This window comes from Saimiri boliviensis, chromosome 9 (genome assembly GCF_048565385.1).
Source record: "Saimiri boliviensis isolate mSaiBol1 chromosome 9, mSaiBol1.pri, whole genome shotgun sequence".
Lineage (NCBI taxonomy): Eukaryota > Metazoa > Chordata > Mammalia > Primates > Cebidae > Saimiri > Saimiri boliviensis.
This window is the reverse complement of record NC_133457.1, coordinates 65,488,509-65,506,705: the sequence shown is the minus strand read 5'-3', so window position 1 is coordinate 65,506,705 and position 18,197 is coordinate 65,488,509. Positions and strand designations below refer to the sequence as shown.

At 47.9% G+C, this 18,197-nt stretch overlaps 1 protein-coding gene across 7 annotated transcripts in view; it reads right to left on the bottom strand.

Moving 5' to 3' along the window:
- Positions 1 to 17,697, bottom strand: part of ENTPD3 (ectonucleoside triphosphate diphosphohydrolase 3) — a 38,688-nt gene extending 20,991 nt beyond the window's left edge. For 5 of the 7 annotated variants that reach the window (XR_012519268.1, XR_012519269.1, XM_074406065.1 and 2 more), the window contains exons 1-5: positions 17,410 to 17,697; positions 16,615 to 16,666; positions 13,323 to 13,450; positions 7,772 to 7,852; positions 2,525 to 2,642 (exon numbers count right to left, since the gene is read on the bottom strand). Coding sequence is in view for 5 of the 7 variants with exons in the window: in XM_074406065.1 (XP_074262166.1) it covers positions 2,525 to 2,642; positions 7,772 to 7,852; positions 13,323 to 13,450; positions 16,615 to 16,666 (379 nt within the window). In the remaining 2 variants the exon portion in view is untranslated. The remainder of the gene's footprint in view (positions 1 to 2,524; positions 2,643 to 7,771; positions 7,853 to 13,322; positions 13,451 to 16,614; positions 16,667 to 17,409) is intronic. The other 2 variants (XM_039462010.2, XM_039462011.2) reach the window with 1 other exon arrangement.
- Between the last annotated feature and the right edge of the window lie 500 nt (positions 17,698 to 18,197).

Sequence of the window (18,197 nt, the reverse complement as noted above, 5' to 3'; positions counted from 1 at the left end):
CCAGATTTACATGGCTCACCGCCTCACCTCACTTCTGTCTCAGCTTAGCCGTCATATTCTTCGTTCTTCCCTGACAATGACAGTCCTTTTCACAACAGCACGATCACTCTCTATTTCCCACCCTGCCTGATTTCACGTCTTGTCTCCCTGACACCCATTTTATGCCCATTTATTTTTTTGTCTATCTTGTTCATTGGAATGCAACTCTCTTAACACAGAACTACAGATTTTGTATAGATTGTTTATTTCTAAATTCCTGGTGCCAAGAACAGTTTGTGTCAAACAGCAGGCACCTAATACATATTTATTAAATCAATCAACCAATTAGTCAATCAATGGGACTTTCAAACAAGCATACATCAAGTAAGGAGATTGTGTAGTACAGTCTGGGCTACGTGAGAGCTGGCGTCCAGATAGCGGCTGGTGAGGGGCAAGATAGAACGGTTAAGCCTTGAGGGTGTGTCACCAGAGGGCCTATTTGGATAAGGTCTATTAAACCTCCTAGAGGGGGAAGGAGATGGGGTGCCTCCTGGGATACTTGGATGTATGGTCCCATGAGAGGAGCATTGAAATTGCTGTTTCAATATGGGGAGAGAGGGTTAAACAGATGGCCCAAAACTTACTCGAGGGGAAACAGAAGCGAAAGACACATGCCTCAGCTTCAGCTCTGGCCAACTATTGGCAAAGGATGGTTTTTTGGTTTGTTTGTTTGTTGAGACGGAGTCTTGCTCTGTCACCCAGGCTGGAGTGCAGTGGTGCGATCTCAACTCACTGCAACCTCTGCCTCTTGGGTTCAGGCAGTTCTCCTGCCTCAGTCTACGGAGTAGCTGAGATTACAGTCACACACCACCATGCCCGGCTGATTTTTGTGTTTTTAGTATAGACAGGGTTTCACCATGTAGGCCAGGCTGGTCTCAAACTCCTGACCTCAGGTGATTCACCAGCTTCAGCCTCCCAAAGTGCTAGGATTACAGGTGTGAGCCACCGCGCCCGGCAGCAAAGGATGTTTTTTAATACTATAGTGACCTGGTCTCTGATGCAACTCTTTGAGGCATTTTAATGGAGGAGATAGTCAAGTTTAGGCTCTAATGGAGCTTAAGTAATTTTGAGTCACTGGTTTAAAGGAGAGACATCGTGAATGTCCCTTGTGGGGTAAGGCAGCAGCAGGCATGAGTACTGCAGACCAGCTGAGACACAGGCAGAGAACCCAGCTCCTCCGGGGGGTGGCTTCACCGCGAGTAGCCAGAGGTTCAGACACCAGCACAGAAACTGCCAGCAAAGGCAATGAACTCATGGCAAACAGTAGCAACTGAGGGTTGATACCCGCCAGCAAGAAATTTTCGAGGGTCTAGACATCTGGGAATCCCTGCTGGGTGAGCAAGCATTCACCACCCCCTTCTGTTTGGCCAAGGCACAGGAGTCCCGCGAAGTTGGCAGTGGAAGAACCAGAAACCCAAATTATCCTTGGAGGAGCCACAAGTCTTTGAGGGGATGACACTTACTGAACTTCAACTCTGTAATTTAAGCTTTAGTTGGTGGCCTTCTGTGCATTTAGAGTATATATGGATCCCTGAGGCTACTGTGATCAAAGAAGGGAAGATCCATTTATGGATGTGCTGTGGCCTCCATGACTCTGTGCCTCCGCAAATCACATATGCCATCCAGGGTGGGCCAAGGAACCCTTCCCTGAGGGACTGCCGTGACACCTCCCCACGTAAGTCTGATCTTTCCCTACGGTCGTAAGGCCGTCAAGACCGACTTGGTTGAATTGTTCTCCTGGGTCTAAAGACAGAGGTCTTGTTAACTGTGGGACAGAGTAACCAGTGGCAAGAGGATCCGCCGGGAGATCTGGATTGTGCTGCCCCATGAACAACAACAGCTTTTGAGCTCTGCTGCATGCCAGGCATTTCCTTTATGTTATGTCATTTAATCTTCGAATCACTCCTGTGGGGTAGGTATAACTGTTAGAAGACAGTCTTCCCTGTGTCTCTTGTGCTTCCCTCCGCTGCAAAGGGCAGGCATGCTCACTGCCCACTCTAAATGCTCCCCTAAAATCCCAGACCTCCTTTCCTGTGGCAGAACCTGTTGCACGAGTGCATAGTATCTCTCTCTCTTTCCATCATCTTGGGCAAACCGGGAGTCAGAACCAGTGTAAGAAAATGCTGATACTCTGGGCTACTCCTGTGAGTAACAAGTTGTCCTTCGTTTCTGACCCAGGAGTCTTGTGTCTTTCAGTATCCATGAAAATATGGTAGGGTAAAATCTCAGACCATTCACAGTTCTTGACGCCGCCCCTTCCCGTGAATACAGATGGAAAAACTGAGGCCCAGAGAAGGGAAGTGACTAGAGCAAGTTTACTCCACTGACGAGTAGCAGCATTAGCAAAGACCTCCTGCTTCCTGACTCCCAGTCCAGTGCTCACTCCCTGCCTACAGACAACATCTCAGGACCTCTCCAGGCCTCCAAAACACTTAGAACTCTACCTTGCTTCCTTCGCGACTCCCAGACATGCTTCAGTCCTTACCTTTCACACTACATTTGAAGGTCTGACTGACCACTCCAGTGTTATTCTCTTTCTCTGCCGGCCACTGATACACGTAGACTGTGGTTCTGGAAGACCCGGCATCCAGCACAATTCCATACTGGACAAAAAGGGAAAGGGAGAGTCAGCAATGGGTCGGACTCCTCTGAGGGCTCCTTTCTCAGTGGGCTGCTGAGAACCCTGAGTACCTTAATCCACACTGCTTCACTTAGGGAGGGGCTGATCAAGAAGAAAAACTATTTTCTCCAAACCAATTTTGTCTCCTTGGACTGTGGGGAAGGGATGAAGAAAGGTAGGGCAGGTTCCAGGACATGGTTGTTACTTTGCTATGCATTACAATCACCTGGAGAGCTTAAAAAAAACCCAGTGCCAAGGCTATACCCCATACCAATTAAACCAGAATCTCTGAGCGTAGGCCCAGGCATCCACAGGTTTTAAAGGTCCCTAGGTGAGTCCAACATTCAGCCGAGGTTGAGAGTTGTACTTCATGGATCTCGCATACAATCAAGTTGCCTGATTCCTCCCGCTCCAGACCTTTGAGGGGAGGTACAAAAACCATCTTCGTCTCAGTAGGAAAACGAATAATCACCCAGATGCCCTCTATTTCCAAACTTCCAAGCTTATCAGTCTGGAAATAAACAACCAAAAGAAAACTGTAAGAAGAAGCTGTAGGAAGTTTTCGCATGGGAGAGGCATTTTTGTTTTTTGGGTTTTTTTTAGATGGCGTTTCACTCTCATCACCCAGGCTGCAGTGCGATGGCCCAATCTCAGTTCACTGCAACCTCCACCTCCCAGGTTCAAGCAATTCTCCTGCCTCAGCCTCCCAAGTAGCGGTGATTACAGGCACCTGCCACCACTCCTGGCTAATTTCTGTATTTTTAGTAGTGACGGGTTTCACCATGTTGAGCAGGCTGGTCTTGAACCCCTGGCCTCAGGTGGTCCACATACTTGCCTCCCAAAGTGCTGGGATTACAGGCGGGAGCCACCATACCTGGCTGAGACATGTTAATACCTGCATCAGTGCTCAGAATTAAAGTATTCATAATTAAGGAGAAAAAAAGCAAAATAAAAAATAATAGTGACATACTGATCCCACTTTGGTAATGTGTATGTGAACAAATGAACAGGCAGGTGTTTCTGGGCAGTGCTGGGGCTGGCTGTGTTATGGCAGGAGAGTGGGCTGGGAGTCCTGGACCAATCTGCCCAACTTGAGCAGGCACCAGGAAGCTTTACCTGAAGGCTTGGCCAAACCTAGGCTCTGGACCGAACCTGACCAGGAAAGAGCATGTATTAGTAGTCTATAGAGTTTGGAATTAGCAATGCATACGTAAGCCCGAATCAGCTTGTGCTGAGTCATCCCAGGGCATCCACAGGCCTTCAAGGTGGCTTGAAAAGAACCCCCCTCCACCACCTTTGGGTTAACCTAGCTTGTCCCTCAGAAGATGATGAAGCTGGGTCTGGAGGCAGGCTGACTCAGACGGATTCTCAATTTTATGATGCTGGGCAAGATGTCTGACCTTTCTGGTTCCCTCATCTTTATAGGACTTACTTTCAGAAGTAAATAGGAGGCTACATGCTTGGTGCTTAGTGGCTGCTCAGAAATACAGGCTATTAGCATATATAGAAAAGCCAGTCAAGCAAAAAAAATAAATAAAATTACAAAACAAGAAAAACAGAAAACAAATAATACTTCAGATCTAACTATCAGATTAGCCCGTGTTATATCTTTTCTAATGATATATGCATATATGTATCTGGATACATATATATGTATGTGTTTAGATGTATGTTTTTAAATCAACATGGTTTATACTGCACATAGTTTTTCTAAAATGCTCTTTTCCCCTCCTCCTCCTCCTCCTCCTACTCCTCCTCTTCCTCTTCTCCTTCTCCTTCTCCTTCTTATTCTTCTTGCAATGCTCTTTTCTTGTTGCTTTTTTGAGACAGGGTCTTATTCTGTCACCCAGGCTGGAGTGCAGTGGTGCCATCACAACTCACTGCAGACTTGACTTCTCACGCTCAATCGATTCTCAGCCCCAGCCTCCCGAGTAGCGGGGATTACAGGCGTGCACCACCACACCTGGGTAATTTCTGTATTTTTTGTAGAGACAAGGTTTCACCATGTTTCCCAGCCTGATCTCGAGCTCCTGGGCTCAAGCAATTCACCTTCCTCAGCCTCACAAAATGCTGCTGGTATTACAGGCAAGAGCCACTGCATCTGGCCATGCAAGCTCTTTTCTTAAAAGTACATCATGAACATGTCTCCCTGACAGTAGAAACGGATTGATATCACCATTTTCTTTTTCTTTCTTTCTTTCTTTTTTTTCTTTCTTTCCTTCCTTCCTTCTTTCTTTTTTTGAGATGGAGTTTTGCTCTTGTCACCCAGGCTGGAGTGCAACAGCACGATCTCAGCTCACTGCAACCTCTGCCTCCCAGATTCAAGTGATTCTCCTGCCTCAGCCTCCCGAGTAGCTGGGAATACAGGCACATGCCACCATGCCCGGCTAATTTTAGAGATGGGGTTTCACCATGTTGGCCATGCTGTTCTCGAACTCCTGACCTCAAGTGATCCACCCACCTCAGCCTCCCAAATTGCTGAGATTACAGGCATGATCCACCGCGCCTGGCCTTATATCACCATTTTCATACATTCATTGCATTCACTGTTAGATACAGCGTAATGCACCCAATTTCCTGGTTCTTTTAGGAGGTTTCTGACTTTCTATTATCTATATTACAAATGCTTGTTTTATTTGAAATGGGACCAAATTTTTTAAAAGTTGCTCCCAGCTCCTGAATCATGGCCTCTCCATTATTTTGAAACAGAACATCTGTGTTCACTGGTATGCGAACTTGGACAGCCTCTTAATCCCAGCCCTTGAGTATGATGAATGTTGACGGGGATCCTGACCTGACATCCCTCATGGGGTACAACGGTGGCATTGTTCATTATCTGTCCCAGGCAGCGACTCACTGTGAGATTAAAGCACAGGTTGAAACTAAAGGCAGGAAGGAAGCAGGCACTAACGAGGTCCGGACCTCCATGTTCTTGGTCTGTTTTCTTTCCTCCCTCCTGCTGCTGACCTGATCACCCACTCCAGCCGGCCCTGCCTAACCCTTTATGGGTTTATGGGTTTATGGCTGACCCATAAACCAAGAGGAGAGAGAGAATAGGAGAACAACTGTCACCTTCCTTTCCTCAAATCTTTATTCCAACCCTTCAAAAAGGGTGCATGTTTTCCCTGTGTAGAAAACTCAGGGTTGCTGGGCCAAGATTGGAGAGAAGGAAGAGTACCCATTCTCGTTTGTAACTCCAGCTGGGATCCAGCTTTCAGCAGGGTCTGCAGCAGCCAGGCTGCCCTGTGAGCCTGGAGAGATGGCTGCCCCTCCCGCACCTGCTGACGCAGCCCACCTCTACCAACTCGCACTGAGCTAGCGCCGCCATTACTCACTGACATTTTCAAAAGTGGAAAACATGGTCTTTAACCGGTTTTCAGAGCTCTTTTGCCTAAACGGTGAAATTCAGTGTGATTATTTTAGGGGAGAGGGGATGGGAATGGATTTCAGTTCAGCTAGGCAGGTGATGTTCAGATAAAAAGTAATAAGTAATCCTCGGGCCGGGCACAGTGGCTCACGCCTGTAATCCCAGCACTTTGGGAGGCCGAGGCGGGTGGATCACGAGGTCAAGAGATCGAGGCCATCCTGGTCAACATGGTGAAACCCCGTCTCTATTAAAAATGCAAAAAACTAGCTGGGCATGGTGGCGCGTGCCTGTAATCCCAACTACTCAGGAGGCTGAGGCAGGAGAATTGCCTGAACCCAGGAGGCGGAGGTTGCAGGTGAGCCGAGATCGCGCCATTGCACTCCAGCCTGGGTAACAAGAGCGAAACTCTGCCTCAAAAAAAAGAAAAAAAAAAAAAAAAGTAATCCTCTGTCTAGCGCAGTGTCAGAAAAAACATGGCTTGAATATGGATCTGAAGACATAGGTTAACTGAAACGAAACAGTCTTCCAGTTTAGAAATGTATAGAATCAGGAAATTGGCTAAATTATTCTGTATCTAACAATAAATGCAATTAACGTTAACCGAAAGGGCCAGTGTCCCAGGAGTAACCAACACTTAAGGACTGTGTGGTCTGTCAAAAGCAGAGTCATAAGGTCAACCTTCTTAGATTTCTTTATTATTATCATTATTCCTATAATAATAAGAATAGTACTAGTAATAAACATTGTCCGGCACTTATTCTAGGCACTGCAGAAAGTGCTTTGTGTGATTGCCTGTATAATGCATATGTTATCATATCCTGTCATTTGACACGTGGGCAAACTGAGACTTACAACAGAATGTAAATGCCCAAGATCACAGACTTGGGATCAAGCGTGAGTCTGGTGGACTCTAACACCTGTACTCATAGCCGTGATGCTTTCACTGAGCTCGAAGGAAACCAAATCTAATGGAGTGACTGTTGAGTAATCAGGTGCATTGCAGACTTTCTTATTTAAACAAAAAGTCCATTGAAAGTAAATGCTTAGATAACAGGTGTGCAGATCTGGCTGGAGAAGAGGACCAATTTGTATAAGGAGCCCAAGGCTTTCCAGAGGAAAACAAAAGAAACTAATTATCCAACTCTTGCTCTCCAAGAAGTAGACCAGGGTGGGCTACAAGACACCACAAGTCCAGGCTGATGATCAAGCCTCAATGAGGGTTCAAAGGGAATGATTTCAACACAGACTGGGCCAGTGGTTGTGCTTTGGAGAGTAGCAGCTGAGCATAGGAGTGTAGACTAAAACGGCTTATAATATTGCACCCAGTATGGGGAACTCATGTGGGCTGAGCAGGTCACGGTGGAAAAGCCCATCCTTAAAACCTTGACTGTGCAGAACCATCTTCAACAGCGATGTCACATGGCTGCAAGAGGCAGTACAATGGTACTGCTCATCAGACTGAGAAGCCATAGAATTCTTAGATGGTTATGATTGGGGGGAGGGAGGGCGAAGTCTCAAGAGGAAGGTATGGGACTTCATGATAATAAAGCAGAGGAGTGGGAGCTGAGTGAAAATTACCAGTGATGGCATCATGTTTACTCTTCCAGCTTGTGGAGCAGGTCAGACCAGTAACACAAGGGACTTGGACATTTTCGCCCCTTGACTGCGTTTTAATAGTTCTGTTCATAACCTCACATAAACCAAGGTTAGGCAAGCCAAGATGAGATTTAATAGCCAGATACGACCTTGCATGAGGGTCCTCTGTAACACTTCAGGGTCCTCCAGACAGGCTGTTGTAGAGCTGGCCCTTTAGAACCAACTGTCCGCTGCACACAAAAGCAAAATGGGGCTCATGGTATAAAAAATAAACATAACAAATAATTTAAAATCCCTCATATTTGCTCAACTTCCTCACCTGCAATCCTCTTCAAAACAAAAGAGAGAGAGAGAGAGAGAGAGAGAGAGAGAGAGAGAGACCTCTCAATATCCTGAGAAACACTTCATGTGTAATGCTCTCTTCCAAAGCTGTCATTCGGTTTCTGGTTCAACTGGCCCAGAACATCTGTCTTTTCTCACATTTAATCCACTCAATTAAGCAGAATGGACCTTCCGAGCTCATTTCCCCATGTTTCATAGTTTCCTGCCCCTTGCAATGGTGGCTAGGGTCTGTTAGCAAGATTTGGGAGAGATTTTAAATCCCTTCTTTGAACTGCCAGCTAACTGGTGGGGGGTATGTCTCCTGGTTCTTCCAAACCCTGGTTTAAGGCCACTGTGGTCTGTCCTCTTTTCTTTCCTTTACAGCAGTTCTACTGTTTTCAATCTGTGTAACCATGGGACACTACTTGTCCTTTCTGTTCCTGTTTTCTCATCTGCAAAGCAGGGACAGTAGCAATATTATTTACATGGAGTAGTCACTGGCAATTCTCTGCCCACATTGGCTCAGATCTTACTGCTCAGATGCACAACCGTCCACCCTCCACCTGCTGATGTACAACCATCCACCCTCCACCTGCTGATGTACAACCATCCATCATCCACCTGATATACAACCGTCCACCCTCCACCTGCTGATGCACAACCGTCCACCCTCCACCTGCTGATGTACAACTGTCCACCCACCATCTGCTGATGCACAACCGTCCACCCTCCACCTGCTGATGTACAACCATCATATCCTCCACTTGCTGATGTACAACCGTCCACACTCCACCTGCTGATGTACAACCACCATATCCTCCACCTGCTGATGTACAACCACCATATCCTCCACCTGCTGATGCACAACCGTCCACCCTCCACCTGCTGATGTACAACCGTCCACACTCTACCTGCTGATGTACAACCACCATATCCTCCACCTGCTGATGTACAACCGTCCACCCTCCACCTGCTGATGTACAACCATCCATCCTCTACCTGCTGATGTACAACTGTCCATCCTCCATCTGCTGATGTACAACCATCCACCCTCCACCTGCTGATGTACAACTGTCCACCCTCAACCTGCTGATGTACAAGCGTCCACCCTCCACCTGCTGATGTACAACCATTCACACTCCACTTGCTGAGGTACAACCATCATATCCTCCACCTGCTGATGTACAACCATCCACACTCCACCTGCTGATGTACAACCATCCAGCCACCACCTGCTGATGTACAACCGTCCACCCTCCACCTGCTGATGTACAACCATCCACCCTCCACCTGCTGATGTACAACCATCCACCCTCCACCTGCTGATGTACAACCGTCCACCCACCACCTGCTGATGTACAACCATCCACCCTCGTCCACACTCCACCTGCTGATGTACAACCGTCCACCCTCGTCCACCCTCCACCTGCTGATGTACAACCGTCCACCCTCCACCTGCTGATGTACAACCATCATATGTACAACCATACTCCACCTGCTGATGTACAACCATCATATCCTTCACCTGCCTGAAAGCTTTCTCTAGTGGCCCAAGTCTATCTGATCACAAAATATGCCAGAAGGACTAGAGAGTTAACATCCAGGGAACAGCCTCTCAGCTAATGGCCGTTGGAAGCTGGTGAATGAATATGCCCTTGAGTGGGACATGTGGGAGGCATATGGCCTGTATGCCCCTTGATATGGGGCAGCTCTGAGGTGAACTCTGCACGAGCTCACAGGGCCGCCAGCAGGACCAAGTCCCTGCTGCCACAGCACTCACCTGCTGCCTAACAAACCCTCCCTGGGCTGCCTGACTTGTCTCAGCTCCCTAGTCCTCACGTGCTTCCTGGCATCATCCCCAGATGATCTACTTGCACTTATGTCTTTGACTTTGGAGAACCCAACCTCAGACAGAGGCATTCAACACGTGTGGTTCTCCCCTTCAACAGTGCCCTCTAGACTGCCCGAGGATCTATTTTTCTCTACTCATTTTACTAGTGTTCCGTCTGATTCCTCCATAAACCCTCCAGCATGAGCAGAGGACTCACATGTTACTGTCCAGAAGTGGAAGCATCAGCTGGCAGCTGCCTTAGCCAGCCCACTTCTGACATTTGTAGGATTAGAGACAAAGTTTTATGAATAGAGGCTTCTGCCCTGTCCCTTTCTCAAACCTGTGTTCTTCCCACCCCTGGCAAATCTGCAGAATAAAGACCCGGAGCACCTGTGTGTGCCGCACCACACAGCCACCTCTGTTTACGCTCCCTGTAAGCAGCTGCCTCTTGGCCACTCCTCAGACCAGTGGTGATGTCCACCTTCTGGAGGTCCACGAAGGCCCTAGATTCTGAAGTCTTGGGCACTACAGTGTGTTCTAGAAGGGGAAGCATGGGTAGGCATATTCCTTTGTGTCATAGAGACAGATAAGCCTGAAGTGCAGCTAGAGCTGGTCTTTCTGAAATGTGGGGCCCAGGGCAGGTGGCCCAGCTCTCAGGGTCTAAGGGTGGGACTAGGCATAACTCCTCTCCCTCAGTCCATCAAACCTCCCTGCATCTGCAACCATCCTGTGAAAAGCAGGAAGTGTTCTCCTATCTGAGGGCAGTCCCTTCCCTCCACCTGGGATCTCTGTTCATAACTCAGGATCAGCAAGAAGGGAGAGGCAGTGAAGAGAGCCCTGGCCTTGGAAACAGAAGGGACCAGGTTTCAGGTCTGGACCAGTCATTCACTGACCAAACCTGTATTTTCTCACTTTCAAAGTGACAATCATGGTGCTTGCCTTGCTCACCTTTTATGGTTGACATAAGAACTAAGTGAGATAATTAGGGATAAGTGCTCACTTAACTGAATAGCACTATACAAAGTGGAAAGAGATACTCTTAATTGTGGCTGGGCGCGATGGCTCACGCCTATAATCCCAGCACTCTGGGAGGCCAAGGCGGGTGGATCACCTGAGGCCAGGAGTTTGAGACCACCTGGCCAACATGGTGAAACCCTGTCTCTACTAAAAATACAACAAAAAAATTAGCTGGGTGTGGTGGCAGGTGCCTGTGATCCCAGCTTCTCAGGAGGCTGAGGCTGGAGAATCGCTGGAACTGGGAAGGCAGAGGTTGTGGTGAGCCGAGATTGGGCCACTGCACTCAGCCTGGGTGACAGAGCGAGACTTTGTCTCAAAAAATAATAACAATAAAATAGCCGGGCGCGGTGGCTCAAGCCTGTAATCCCAGCACTTTGGGAGGCTGAGGCGGGTGGATCACGAGGTCAAGAGATCGAGACCATCCTGGTCAACATGGTGAAACCCCGTCTCTACTAAAAATACAAAAAACTAGCTGGGCATGGTGGCGCGTGCCTGTAATCCCAGCTACTTAGGAGGCTGAGGCAGGAGAATTGCCTGAGCCCAGGAGGCGGAGGTTGCGGTGAGCCGAGATCGCGCCATTGCACTCCAGCCTGGGTAACAAGAGCGAAACTCCGTCTCAAAAAAAAAAAAAAAAAAAAAAAAACAATAAAATAAAAAATATGTTACTCTTAGTTGCAGTCCCAATTTTATATATAGTAGTTTATAAAAGGCAGTCCCTGGAGCTTGGAAAAACAGCTTGTTTTAGGCCTCAGCTAGTATCGTTGAACAACTAGGTAATTTGCTTTCTTCTCATTATTGGGTGATTGCATAAGGCTTTTTTTTTTTTTTTTTGGATCCATGTTATTCATGAGGGCTGAGATTCTTAAATAAAATATCCTATCAAAGAAACAAATGCTATTATATTATCTAAAGGAGATTTTACTCTAATCTTTTAGAAAACCTGCCTTAGAATGTTAGCTCAAACCCATCCACAGAACCCAAAACAATATCAGTTTCTTTTCTTTTAAAAACCTTTATGTGTTTCAAATATTGCCTTTGAACAGTCACTAACAAAAGGAAAATATGAAGACTTGTGAAGTCAAGCTTAAATGTTAAATGAGGTTCAAAGAACACAGCTGAATTATCTGATCCCCATGGCACAGCTAAGAAGGGTTTGTACCTTTCTAATGAATCAAAAAACCAAGAAGAGTTATAAAACAAAGACTATAAATGGACCTTAAAGCCTAAAATATGTACTATTTGGCTGTTTATGAAAAAAGTTTCTGCTCCCTCCCCAAAATGATTAAAGGACTCATGAACTGGCTTCACTTTCATCTGTCAGCCTCTCGTGGAATCACTGCCCATCTCCAAGGGCATCCTCAGAGCCAAGCCTGGGGATATATTATGATTCTGAGCCTGACAATCATTTGGAGATGGACTTATTGAGAGCTAAGAGAGGCCTCTAGGACTAAGCACAAGGTCCCGAATAATTTTTTGTGGGGGTTGTTGAGGGAAGTGTTAGAAGGATCACAGCACACATTCTAGACCAGGCGTCCCCAAACTTTTTACACAGGGGGTCAGTTCACTGTCCCTCAGACCGTTGGAGGGCCGCCACATACTGTGCTCCTCTCACTGACCACCAATGAAAGAGGTGCCCCTTCCTGAAGTGCAGCGGGGCGGGGGAGGCCGGATAAATGGCCTCAGGGGGCCGCATGCGGCCCGCAGGCTGCAGTTTGGGGATGCTTGCTCTAGACTCAAGAACAGTAGCACAAATAGAGCTCAAGGAGACCTTCTCAAGTTCTTGATTTTTTTGTTCACTCAGTCTAGGCCAGAAGAGGTGCCTGGGTCTTGTGGTCTTGGCTCATTTGTTTCTCTTTTTTGGAATTATTATTATTATTATTATTATTGTAGAGATGGAGTCTCTCTATATTGCCCAGGTTGGTCTTGAGCTCCTAGGTTCAAGCAATCCTTCTGCCTTGACTTCTCAAAGTGCTGGAATGACAGACATGAGCCACTGTTCTCAGCCTTGGTCTTTACTCCTTATCAGGGTTGTATGGTTGGGGGAACAGATAAACTGGTCCAAATGGAACCTGCACTAACTGGTACATCTGGTTTGTTTGTTTGTTTGTAGAGATGGAGTTTTGTCATGTTGCCCAGGCTAGTCTCGAACTCCTGGGCTCAAGCAATCCACCTGCCTCAGCCTCCCAAAGTGCTGGGATTACAGGTGTGAGCCACCGCACCTGGCTGAACTGGTGAATCTTTGAAAGCCATCTGCAACTCTTGGTTACAAATTTTAGCTTTGGAGTCAGAAGTCAAAGCAAGACCACACAGTCCTCGGAGAAGATGTCACTACCCGCGATTTGTAGCCTCAAATATCACAAACCCAGGATGTCCAGACCTTCTCCCTTGAGTCTTACACAACCTTCTCCTGGCTCCAGCCGGAGACTGAGGGGAAAGGACTTTCTGCTCTTCTAACTCATGGTTTTGGGGTAACTGGTTTCTTCCCCTTCCTGCCCAGGTCTTCCCTTTGTTGCCAGTCCCTTCACACTTACCTTCAGTTCTGGAGGGAGCACCTCTTGCTTGTGGATCTGGATGACAGTGATACTCACAAGCACCACAATACTCACAAGCAAGACCACCAAGGCAATGATGGTTGGAGTTCGGTAGAGGGCCTTGAGGCCTAAAATGAGAAGACCCAGAAGACACTTGAGGGCAAGGTAACAACCAGGCCCTGGTATTCTTTGTAGAATTGATGTACTGGCCCCATAATCATGTGCATAAACCGCTTTCTCTGGTGTTAGCAAGACCCACACTTTTAAGAAGGAGTAGCAAGTAAGCATCCCTTTTCCCTAGCTTTGGGGGAAGGACAAACAATACCCATCTGCCCTTTCCCCCAGGCTGTGTACTAAAACAATGTTGCAGAGAGGGTAGGCCTGGTCTGGTTCTCTGATATTTCCCAAAGCATATTATGCATATTACTGGTCATATCTGAGATGAATTACAATAATATTTGTTTTACTTTTTTTTTTTTTGATGGAGTCTTACTCTATCACCTAGGTTAGAGTGTTGCGCCATGATCTCAGCTCATTGCAACCTCCTCTTTCTGGGTTCAAGCAATTCTCCTGCCTCAGCCTCCTGAATAGCTGAGATTACAGGTGCCTGCCACCACACCCGGCTAATTTTTATATTTTTAGTACAGACAGGGTTTCATCTGTTGGCCAGGCTGGTCTCAAACTCCTGGCCTCAAGTGATCTTCCTGCCTTGGTCTCCCAATGTGCTGGGATTACAGGCACGAACCACTGTGCCTGGCTAACATTTGTTTTAATGGAGATTCAAAAAATCTATTTTTAAAAAATGAAACCAGGTAATAGAATATTTAATTTAAAATAATTTCAGTTAAAGAAAAAGAAATTAGGCTGGGCAGGATGGCTCACCCTTGTAATCGCAGCACTTTGGGAGGCTGAGGTGGGTTGATCATTTGAGGTCAGGAGTTCAAGACCAGCCTGGCCAATATGGTAAATATGGTAAAATCCTGTCTCTACCAAAAAATACAAATATTAGCCAGGTGTGGTAGCATGCACTTGTAGTCCCAGCTACTCGGGAGGCTGACGTGGGAGAAATTGCTTGAACCCAGGAGGCGGAGGTTGCAATGAGTTGAGATCATACCACTACACTCCAGCCTGGTGACAGAGTATTACTTGCCTCTAAAATAAAAATAATAATAATAGTCTCACCAGAACTATTGGGACATAAACATAAATGACACCCAAATGGCTGAAATAGGATGAACATTAATAGAAAGATTATTAGATTCATCGAATTCTAATATATACCTAATCAAGTGGCTATCTAAATGTAAATTAATTAAAATAAAATAAAAACACAGTTTCTCAATCTTACTATCCACATTTCCACTCTTCAATAACCACATGTGGGCCAGTGGCTACCACACTGGACAGTGCAGCCATAAAACCTTTTCATCATTATAGGAAGTTCAACTGAACAGCAATTCAATAGATCCTGTCTCATTCCAGAACATTATTCCTAGATTATCATAACCTATGCTTTGCCCCTTAGTTATTTCTATAAGACAATTTTCTCAGAAGAAAAAAGGACGTGTCCATGATCCCATGATAGAATTCGATTCAGCTCCCAAATTCAGTCACATCACAACACTTGCTACTGCTACAGGAGGGTAGTCATACAGTTCTTTGTGGCTCAGAACAGTTAATTTTTCCATCTCAACACATTCTTCTGCAGTGTGGCTGCAGTCACAGATGCTCCTTGCCGTGTAAGTTGGTCACTTACCACCTTAATCCTCCTACCTTGTCACTGAAAGTGTAAACTGGTACAGCATCAATGGCGGGCAATTTGTCAATATTTATCAAAACTGCAAATAAGCATGCCATCTGACTCACAGTCGCACTTCTGGGAATTCATCCCACAGAACTAGCCCCCCGTGTGTAAAAGACTTAAACACAAGGCTACTGATTACAGAATTGTGAGTAACAGCGATGGAAAGGAGAGCCACCTGGCATGGAGTTGACCTGCAGAGCATCTAAAGAGGTCCTAGATTACTTTTCCGTGGTTCCAGATAAAAGCACGAGAACCAGCCAGGAACCAGTTAATCCACAGAGGTAAACTTTTGCATCGGCTTTCAAAGAATGCATTTGTCAGTGTCAGTTACAGAAGTTTAAGGGATTTTCCCCCTAACAAAATGTGGTAGGGATTTAATCTGCCAAGTTAAACTTGTACTTTGGAGGGAATGTTAACAGGTTATTCTGCATGAGTGATGTTACAGTCTCTGTGCTAACATTTCAAAGTGTTTGGGGGGAAACCTAAAAATCTAAGGCAAACTTAGATTTAAGCTCCTCAAGCAAAATTTCCCTTTACAAAAATAAAAGTTCATGTAGATTGCCCTTACTATCCTAAAATCATATCCTTTTGGAAGACACAAATACAGAATTTAGGGGCGTAACTAAAGACCGTCTGTCCATGGGGAGGAGTGTGCGATTTGTAAGCAGTTTCCCAACCACAGCTACGTGGCTGGCCTCCTAAGTCTTCTCTGTGTTTCAGCAGTTTTCAAGTAAAAAGCTATGATTACCTTAAGCAAACCCTTGTTCCAGCAGAAAAGCTTATTACAAAGCAAAATGGACGAGACCAGGTCTCATTCATTTAGGAAATGCAGCCTAGAGCTGTGCTGTCATTAGGGCTGAGCAAACATGGTAATTGCAAGGTGCCTACCTGAGCGTGGGGAGGCCGGAGCCTTCTGGGCTTCCACAGAAGCAACTCCAAAAAGTGCTCTAGAGGCAGGCAGGGTAGGCTTAGAAGAGGGGTGTGTGTGTGTGTGTGTGTGTGTGTGTGTGCACGCTCATGCCTGTGAGTGTGAGAAAATCCCGCGCTTGTGCCTGCAGTGTCAACCACAGCGCGGACCCACGGCGAAGGGTGGGGGTGCTGCAGGCATGCTGCCAGCAGCATTTGGATGGGAATACAGGAAAGATCCAAGTACTTTACAATTGATCACAAAATCAACAATACCGTATTCTAAAGCAAACCTTACACACAGCTAGGTAAGGGAAACCACAAGGGCCAAATTAATGGATTATAAAAACCGGAAAAACCATTTACGTGAAACATGCATGTTAGTCCTTGTTGTGTGTGGCTTTGATGAAAAGCATTACTTTTATCTGAGGAATGCCGGTGGCGAAACCCAGCTGAGCACTGGGTCTCAAACCAATGAAGTTAAGCAATCATTTTAGGGGACGTGGATGAAAAACCGTGGGCGGAAGCTGGGATTCTCTTGTGATTTGGCAAAACGAGGCTTGCTGCCTGCTAGACACTCACCTGCTTGCTCACATGGTTGGCGGGTCAGCACGGTGAACATCTTGTCTCCCATCTGCAGGTGAGAGAATACAGAATGTCAGGAAGTCCTCGGCCCCCGACTGCAGAAGTTTAAAGGCCAAGCACAGGTTAAAACAAAAACCCACTTTACTTCCTCCAGATGAAAACCTCATCCTGGGAAAGGTCAGCCCAACCCCAGAACTTCAGAGACAGCCCCAAAGCTGGAGCTTACACTCCATGTCATTTCTCCAAATGCAAGGAAATGAAAAATGGATTTGCCGAAACTTCAAACTGAAAAGATTTTCAAAAAAAAAAAAGGTGTTTTTCTGTAGATCGTTGCACCTGTGCACACACCCGAGGCAGAACGAATCCCCCCACGGTGAACGTTCACCGGCTGAGGCGGGGCTTTTCTCCAGAACGTCAGCAGGGAAGGTTTTGCGTGTCCGTGGATCGCGAGCCCTTTAAGGCTCCGCGAAGGGTGTCTTTAGGTGCCGGCTGGAAACCGCGAAGGGATGCCGGGCCCCGGGATCCAGCCCGCCCCCGCCCCCCGGGATCCGGGCCCGGCCGCGCCTCCGCACCGCCGCACACTGAGCGCCCAGCGCACCCCGGTCCGGTCCATGCGGCCCTCGCTGCGGTCGCCCGTCGTGGGCACGACAGGGAGCAGATGACCAGGACGTGGGGCTCGCGCGCTCCGTCCCTACCCCTGGCCCTCCGGGGAACCCCGATTTCGCCTCCTGGCCTCCCAGCTCTCAGCCTCACGCGGCCCCACGACCCTTTCCCCGGGTCCCCGCGCCTCACCTGTGCGCAGCGGACCGGGGAGGCACCAGCGCTGCGGCAGAGGCGGCTCGGGGCCAGCGCTAGGGAGGTGATGGCCCCGGCGCGGCGGGCGGGGCAGGCGGGGCGGGGCGGCCTCGGCCTGGGACCGCCCTGCGCCCGTCTCCGGGCCAAGCGCCTCTTCCCGGGCTCGCCTCCGGGGCTCTCACCGTGTCCACACTCAGCCCTCCGTGGCAGGGGAAGGGAGAGAGCGCGCGCCCCGTGCCAGAACACCGGCCCTGCCTGCCCCGAGAGCCTCTGTCCCCTCCAGGCGAGGCCAGGCAGCTCTTTCCCCTCCCTCTCAGTTCCCTCCACCCTCACGTCTCCCTGAGTCGGAGACTAGGGGGCCAGGCCTCGCCCTGAGATCCCTGGGAGCCTGCGGGGGTCAGGGGGAAGGAAGGTGCCTGTTATCTGCCTCTCTCTTGCATCTGTGTCAAGACCAAGAACCTTTTATGTGTCTTCTAGTTACCTCCGTGGTCACGGCAGCCCTAGGTGGGGGGGAAATGGGAACGAGGTCGGGCAGGAACTGGGCACCCTGCGGGTGTGCTCGACCTCCTGCCGTTCCCCGGGGCTCCGTCTCTCCACGGGGTGGAGTGGAGTCGAACACCTATAATGTAGGGAGTGAGGCCAGTAGGCAGGCTGGCCCCGAGGTCACAAGGGCCTGAAGCAGGTACCATGGCAAGCACATTCCCTTTCATACTTAGCAGAAGCACCTTGGTCATGCCCAGGGACGTTCTTGCTGTTTACTGAGCAATGCTCTGCCCCACCCCATT